Source organism: Lactuca virosa, chromosome 8 (genome assembly GCF_052849685.1).
Source record: "Lactuca virosa cultivar CGN04683 chromosome 8, Lactuca_virosa_CGN04683_v6, whole genome shotgun sequence".
Classification (NCBI taxonomy): Eukaryota; Viridiplantae; Streptophyta; class Magnoliopsida; order Asterales; family Asteraceae; genus Lactuca; species Lactuca virosa.
Window position 1 is genome coordinate 179804489 of NC_136433.1, and position 8747 is coordinate 179813235.

An 8747-nucleotide genomic window follows, 5' to 3' on the forward strand; every position below is an offset into this window, starting at 1 on the left:
TCCATTTCGAAATAGTGTGCTGCAACTTCCATGTTTTTTTGCAGATGCATGATGATTATTAAAAGGAAAAAATGAGTTACCTGAAGATAGCATGTATGACTTTTATACACTTCAAGTTGCACATGTGATTTATAGTTGTAAATTTGGAATGCCTTATATTGACTATCAATCTTTTTGTAGATATTTCGATCAAGTTATGGATGTCAGATGAAGTATTTTCTAGTTTAAACAACTTTTTGTAACTTAAATAGAGAAACTTATAATATTATACACCTGTTAATTAGAATTACGAAGAAAAAAATATTTTGAAACCAAGTGGCAGCCCAGCCAAATAAAGTTTAAATTGAAGAAACAAAACTCATATACAAATTTACACTGGCTTAGTTTTTTGCTTACTAGATTGAGGAAATTGTCGATATTCATAAACAAATCTAGATACATAAAACGCACATAATTTAGCTCGGATCTCCATATCCACTATCTTAGCTAAAAAGAAATCTTATACTACTACTAGCAGTCTAGCTGCAATATTTGCAACAAATCACAAAATATCCACTATTCCAGAACAACTCCTTATTTTCTTATATTGCGTAATTATTTTTTGGTAAGAATTGAAAGGTTTGTATGAGAGTAGAGGAGAGTTTGATATGAGCCAAAATAGTTGCAACAAATCAACGTCAAAATTGACCAAATCTATGAAAGAAGCTTACCTATAGGGGAACGGCGACTACAAAAAACTTCAAGGAATTGTGAACGGAGGTTGGCTGCTGATTCGACGGGCTCCATCTTCTCAAAATTTCGACGAGCAACGGTGACGTGAACACGTTGAGATGATATGTTGTGTTTATATTTATAGTAGAGTAATTGCGATACGGGAACACGTGAGAGTGATGGAACACCTCCGATATGTGGTGGTTGTACTTGTAGGTGGTAGAGTGCGAATGGAGAGAACAAATTACTGAAATGGTCTTTTGTGGTTTGCAAAAATTTCACGTTTGGTTTCCACATATTCTTTTGCACTTGGACGATCCCTAAGTTTTGATTTTATTGTGTTTTTCAACCCTCATGGTGCTAAAAAAGACTATATTGTCCTTTATCTTTATATTTTTCAGTTTTTTATATTATTAGTTTATTATTAAATAATATAAATTATTAAATAAACTTGAAATTGGACCCACATAAATCTTGCGACACATAGTTAAATTTCACCCTCACATTTATAATAAAAAAAATTGAAAATGCATAATCGAATTTGGAATAAGTTTCATTTATTGGAAGGCTTTTTCATGTCTTTAATACAAATAACAATGCCAAAACTTTATTTAGGTGATATACATATACTTTTCCAATATATATTAATATTCAGTCAAGCATAAGATACATAGCTATGCAGGAGAAATTTCTACGGTTTGAGAAAGTTGTCAAGCCAATCACTCGCTTCTTTAAGCATTGATGATGTCACATCATGTCCAATTCCTGCTTCGATTATCACCTAAATTTCATTCATAATAAATCGCATTATAACTCATATACAACACAATATTACATCATATAACATTATATTTTACTTTTTTTTTACCTATGTAGACAATCTACTCAATTTATTACCCACAATAGCAACATACTAATATTCTCTGGTAGTAAAGTACGAAGCTATTCCGTGCAATAAGCCCATTTAGAAAAAGCAAGAAACATTGGTGAAAAGTCAAGAGTCAAAAGTCAACACCTTGAAATGATTGAAACATTGGGCATCTTCGAAAGCCTTTTGTGTTTTCGATATGGTAACATCAATACCTTCCACTGGGCAACGGGGATCGTCTTCACCTGATAGTTTTTTCCATGATATTATTTCATCAGAAAAAAAAGGATCAAGAAGAGGAGGGTGGATTGGTAATTTCACCATTTATAATCAACAAAGGGCGTGGTGCAATGATTGGCACCGTATAAAGTGAGTCAAACTCAGATGCTAAACCAGGAGCTATTCTGTTCCAAACCTGGCCATAAAAGAAGGCACAACATCAACAGTCAGACGCCAGCCGAATGCCATGTCAACAACACATTTAGCAATCTTTATGGAACATACCTTTTCCACAACCTCTTTGTCAATGGCTTCCTTCCCTAAATCAATCCTTGCTTCTGAAGAAAAGAACTTTTAAACAATTTTTCTAAATATATTTGAGGAAATAAATGAGGGAAATTTGTACAAATTTACAATTCAAAGTCGTTAAACACCGATATATATAACTTAACTTACATGTTTTATTAAACATAGAAGTAATAACATATAAAATATAGAGATTTTATATTCCTTTTGTAAAGTAACGTCTTAATTACCTTCAAACACTGGCTTAATACTGTCAACTCGAGCATGCCATTGATCATTATCTATGGCCCACCGAAAGCCCTACACATTCATATTAAGTTAGCAGGTTAGATTAAGTGTAAATTAATCCCATTGAGTCCAAAAGTAATAATACCTGAACAGCAATTATAGGGACAACCACTGAATAACGTGTATCCACAAAAGCAGCAAACCATGCATGCATTCCTGCATCACATATCAATAAATGAGTTATGGACTTAAAGGCATAATAACTCATAATAAAAGAATATATATACTCTTGTTATTTCTAGATGATGTGTTTAATAAAATATTAAAATTCAACCTCCAAGTGAATTCCCAGTGATTCCTATCTTGGAATGGTCTATATCATCTCTTGTGGTTAGATAATCTGCCAACTTTAAAAGGTCCCACACCTAAAACATAATAATTGTTAAACATCTGGGCATTAAAGTATATAACGAATGACATTAGAAAAATTCAAGAGTGAAGAAGTATAACCGTGTCATATATAAATGGCATTGTATCACCTCTTTTCCATGCTGAAACAAGAGCCTGGATCCAGAATATATGATATTGAAGTTATATTTATGCTTTGAGATCATGAAAGATAATTAGTATATTCTCCATTGCTATATTTGGATAGATTCTTTTCAAAGTAGGATGCTATAATAAACAAATATATTAAAATCTGTTGCTATTTCTAATTTTCTTGCGTTTAGCCCTATTCTTTTTGGCATAAACCAAAAAAAAAAAAGAAAGGTTACAGTGCTCACATCTTGATAGGCGGTGGGGGTTTTGGCACGTTCTCCATGGTAACGAGAATCAATGGCAACTGCAATATATCCACGTGAAGCATAATCCTAAATTCAAAGGAAGAACTCGTAAGATCAAAGTCTTTTGTCAAATGAAGAAATGACCGGTCTAGCCTTGTAATTTTATATTATACCTCAAGTGAAGGGCGTAGCCACTCTTTGTTTGCATTTGATGGATGTACAAAAACAACAGCCGGTCTTTTTGATTGTGTGCATTCTTTCATGCTCAAAATGAGCACAGGCAGACGCCCTTGCTCTCCTTCCTAATTTTAATAAAATAATAAGTTTCATCATATTAAACTTTATGCATCATATATTCATATTACAAATTTGCTCTTGTTTTCCATCTTCCCAATTATGTAGTTATTTTCTTAGATATCTTTTAAACATCATATATTCATATTAAACTTTATCCAGTCAACATTCAACGGGAAAAAAGAAACATGGTCTAAGTTACCTCAGTGGGTAAGTAAAAGTTTTCTTCATTGAGCTGTTCCTTGACGTTAATGCGTGCTTTCGGGTAGGATCTCATTACCTGATAGTGTTCAAATAAGATAACTTCTAACGAAGATTAACAAAAAGGTGAAATATATGTTAACTAATGTCCACCTCAAAGTCAACAGGTATTCCCTGATATAAGGGTTCCACCACGGGTTTTGCAGATAGCGTCTGAAGTGCATGTAGTGTCCGAACTGAAAAAAAAAGTAGTAGAAATATAATATGAATCCATATTTTGACAAATAAAGAGATGAAGTCATATTTCAATGAAATTATTGATAAACATAATAGTGGTAGGATAAGAGTGATAACAGTAGTTATTGATGAAAAAAGTTAAACTTAATTCCTCTCCTAACAAGACAATGAGAAATAAATAACAAAGTTTGGTGTTGTTTCTTTTTTTACCTAATGGGGTCATGACTTAATCTGATAAGCTAGTTATTTTTCTTTTGAGTTCATGCAAGAGAACAGCTTAATTGATAAAGTTAGGAAAATGAGCCCAATTAAGTCCTAACATTTTACAAATTTACACCAGCTTAGTTTTTCCTTCTCGATTACTTTATTTAGACAACAATTAATGGACAACAAAGAAACATGGTCCTACAATAGAAACAGACAAGTTTTGCACTTTTTCTATGGACAATCAAACGAGTTATTTTATAATGAAAGCAACTGGCCTTATAGTACTCTTACTAGATTGAGGAAACCGTCGATATTCATAAACAAATTTAGATACATAAAACGCATGCACAAAAGTTAGCTCGGATCTCCATAGCCACTATCTTAGCTCAAAAGAAATTTACTACGACTAGCTGTCTAGCAGCAATGTCTATCCCAGAACTACTCCTTATTTTTCTATATTGCATAATTATTGTGTAATTGCGATGAGTGTAATGGGACCCGCAAGGACCTCATGTGAAGTGGTGGTTGTACTTGTAGGTGATAGAGTGAACCGAGAGAACAATTTACCTAAACGGTCTCTGTAGTTTGCAAAAATTTCACGTTTGGTTCCTACGTTTTCTTTAGCACTTGGATGGTCCCTAAGTTTTGATTTTATTCTGTTTTTCATCCTCATGGAGTTTAAAAAGACTATATTGTCCTTTATCTTTATATTTTTCATTTTTTATATTATTAGTATATTTATTAAATAATATAAATTATTAAATAAACTTGAAACACAAGACACCACCTGCCTGAACTCTAATTCTACTGATTTGCTCCATCAACCACCGATCTTCATCACCGGACGCCGCTACAAGCATCCTGCAACCAACATTTGTCATTGTTGGAAGGAGATCTGAAGCAGTGAGGGATGGAGATCTGCTTCATGAGTCACTTCTCTTCTCGACGCCCCTCCCTCTTCGCCATCGAGTGCATCTGCTCCTTCCTCGCCCATCCTATTCCGCCATCAGTTCTTTAAAGGGTTCAGGGGTGGCGGTGGTTCACTTTACTTGTTTTCCTCCATTCTTGTCACTATGGCGGGGGTATTTATTGAAAGTTAAACATAGGATCGTGAACAGTATTTGTTTTAAGCTAATCCAATTCTCATTCTATTCTGGGTTTTCTTCTGGAGGGGCTCCTTTTTGTTTCTATGTGGCGATTTTTGGGTTTCTTGTGACATACATGGCGTTTTTTTTGGGGTTTCTTGGTATTGCAAGTCGCTTTTTTGAATTTCCCTCTTCTCTTCTCTTGTCATCTTCTTTCTCTGTGTTTTGTTGTTCTTCATGTAATACATTCCTCGATTGATATTCCGTCGTCTTTGATTTCCCTTTCTTCGATCTTTGATTTCCTCTATTTTCGTTATTCTCTGCTTCTCTTTTATGTCTGACGTCTGTTTGTAGAGATTGTCCTCGCTGCTGTCCTCTTCTTCTTCCTCAGCTTTGCGTCTGGGCTTTTACAGGTAATACTTTTGTCATTGATCACTGCCACTTTCTGTGATCTATCTATACAAGTTCTGCAATGGAGGTCACTACATTTAACCAGACATTCCCAGATGCTGAGTTTCGGGTTTGGGACAAAATTGGTGCTGTTGTCAGACTTAGCTATGGAATCGGTTAGTTTCCTTTTCTTTTCCCTAAATTAAAACTTCAAAACGAAAATTTCAGTGTGTGTTGAAACTTGAATGAGGACATTAATGGTGGTACTTCATTTAATAGTCGATTCTATGGTGATTCATGATGGGGTTTTGATTTTTGATATCTCTAATGAACATGGATCAATGGAGATTTAGAGTTTGTTGTTTTTCATGATTGCATCTTCCTTTCTAATAAAGGTGAAAAATTCGTGCGTACTTTTTGTTTTTGGTAAACATATTGTTCAACTTTGGCCTATTAAATACATGTTCTACAAAATCCATCCATATATTAACTCAAATTTGTGTAAAACCAAAACAAGAGATGATTGCATCAAAAAACCAGATTATTGATTCCTACTCTAATATGGAAGTACAAATATCATTAAGAATCAGAATTACATAATTGACTGTTAATATATATATATATATATATATATATATATATATATATATATATATATATTAATGTTCAGCACATATGTCCCTGAATACAACAAATGATACAAGACTACAAGTGTAAATGCAAATAAACCCTCATATGTTTTTTATCCAAAACTCTCCACTTTTACAAACTGTAATGTTTCTTTCTTGCATTTATGCAAGGACCTTTGTTTGTAACAAATATTAAAATTATATTTTTAGTTTTTTATTTTATAATTAAAAATCTTGAGTGTCATATATGCAATGGTTTCAAGTTATTGAAGGTTTAAAGTGGTAGTCTGATAGACTTATTGACATATTTCATGTGTATTTTACATTCCATTACGATATAGTGTGCTGCAATTTCCATGTTTTTTTGCAGATACATGATGATTAGTAAAAGGACAAAATGAGTTACATGAAGATAGCATGTATGACTTTTCTACCCTTCAAATTGCACATGTGATTTATAGTTTTAAATTTGGAATGTCTTATATTGACTATCAATCTTTTTGTAGATATTTCAATGAAGGTATGGATGTCAGAGGAAGTATTTTCTAGTTTAAAAAACTTTTTGTAACTTAAATAGAGGAACTTATAATATTATATACCTATTAATTAGAATTATGAAGAAAAAAAATATTTTGAAACCTAGTGGCAGCCCAGCCAAATAAACTTTGAATTGAAGACACAAAACTCTCATACAAATTTACACCAGCTTAGTTTTTTGCTTACTAGATTGAGGAAATTGTCGATATTCATAAACAAATCTAGATACATAAGACACACAGAATATAGCTCGGATTTCCATAGCCACTATGTTAGCTAAAAAAAAATCTACTAGTACTAGCAGTCTAGCTGCAATGTCTATCCCATAACTACTCCTTATTTCTCTATATTGTGTAATTATTTTTGGCAAAGAATTCACAGGGTTGTATGAGAGTATGATATGAGCCCAAATATTCGCAACAAATCAACATAAAAATTGACCAAATCTATGATAGAATCTTACCTATAGGAGAACGGCGACTACGAAGAACTTCATGGAATTGTGAACGAAGGTTGGCTGCTGATTCAACGGACTCCATCTTCTCAAAATTATTACAAGCAACAGTGACGTGAACACGTTGAGATAATATGTTGTGTTTATATTTATAGTAGAGTAATTGCGATATGGGAGCAGGTGAGAGTGATGGAACACCTCCGATATGTGGTGGTTGTACTTGTAGGTGATAGAGTGCGAATGGAGGGAACAAATTACTAAAATGGTCCCTGTGGTTTGCAAAAAATTCACGTTTGGTTTCTACATTTTCTTTTGCACTTGGACGGTCCCTAAGTTTTGATTTTATTATGTTTTTCATCCCTCATGGAGCTAAAAAAGACTATATTGTCCTTTATCTTTATATTTTTCAGTTTTTTATATTATTAGTTTATTATAAAATAATATAAATTATTAAATAAACTTGAAATTGGACCCATCCAAAACCCTACACCCCTCATATCCTTCTCTCTCATTTCAGTTCGTTTGCGCTGCAAATCAGCGGCCGCCACCAGAAAACACCAAATGTCACCGGAAAACATCGCACCAGGAAACCACAAGACACCACCGATCTGCACTTTAAATCTATTGATTTGCTCCATCAACCACCGATCTTCATCACCAGACACCACTAGAAGCATCCTGCAACCAACATTTTTCACTATTTGTTGTGATAAAAAAAATAATCTTTATAACGAGACAACGAGATTCCAAGAGAGTAGTTTAGGGGTCCAAGATCTTTCATGGAAAACTCTTTTGCTAATAGAACCATAAACTTATGATGTCAGCCGGGTGAGGAGGTAATGAGTAAGATGTCGTCTACGTATAGAAGGAGGAAGGCCGTATGGGTTCCCTTTTGTAGACGAATAGCGAATGGTCACAATTGCTATGTTTGAACCCCATAGTGAGTACGTAGTCAGCAAATCTTTGATACCAGGCTCGTGGTGCCTGTTTAAGGCCGTAGAGAGACTTTTTAAGCAGGCTTACATGATTTGGATATAAATGATCACAAAATCAGGGGGGTTGATGCATGTAAACCGTTTCATGTAGATGCGTGTGTAGAAACACGTTTTCACGTCGAGTTGGTGAACTTGCCACTCATTAGAAAGAGCTATGGACAAAACAATACGAATTGTCGCCGGCTTTACCATGGGGTTGAAAGTGTCACCACAGTCAATACCTGCTATTTGAGACCTGTCATCACAAACCAAACGAGCTTTGTATCGCTCTAAAGAACCATCAGACTTAGTTTTATGGCGATAAATCCACATACTACACACTATATTCATATTGTTATGTTTTGGGACTAACTACCACGTTTTATTATCAATAAGGGTCTGAAACTCGTCTGTCCGGGTTTTATTTAAATCCGAGTTCTTAAGTGCTTCTATTGGGTTTCGAGGGATATGGGAGATAGAGGTAGAAGTATGGAGGTTGTAGTGTTGTTTGGGTTTCGAAATGCCACCCATACTACTGATGTGGACAGTGCGAGTAGGAGGAACATAAGGTGTTATGAGGTGCTGGGTGGGGGGTTCGAACCAGAAGGGGCTGTTGTGGCAA

The 8747-nt window shown here is 34.3% G+C and overlaps 1 protein-coding gene and 1 long non-coding RNA gene across 2 annotated transcripts; one reads left to right on the forward strand and one right to left on the reverse strand.

The window, feature by feature from the left end:
- Positions 1-1251: 1251 nt before the first annotated feature.
- On the reverse strand, positions 1252-7524 carry LOC145129661 (uncharacterized). Its single transcript, XM_079064433.1, has 13 exons — positions 7161-7524; positions 3766-3848; positions 3614-3691; positions 3291-3419; positions 3118-3204; positions 2843-2896; positions 2667-2757; positions 2478-2548; positions 2335-2404; positions 2084-2136; positions 1901-1994; positions 1727-1824; positions 1252-1492 (listed from the first exon to the last, which is right to left on the reverse strand). Exons 1-13 carry the CDS (start codon positions 7507-7509, stop codon positions 1403-1405), a joined length of 1347 nt encoding a protein of 448 aa, XP_078920559.1. The 5' UTR covers positions 7510-7524; the 3' UTR covers positions 1252-1402.
- LOC145129662 (uncharacterized) lies at positions 4816-7452 on the forward strand. Its single transcript, XR_013717588.1, has 3 exons — positions 4816-5707; positions 6531-6579; positions 6667-7452. It is a non-coding gene; the product is annotated as an uncharacterized LOC145129662 (long non-coding RNA).
- Positions 7525-8747: the final 1223 nt, after the last annotated feature.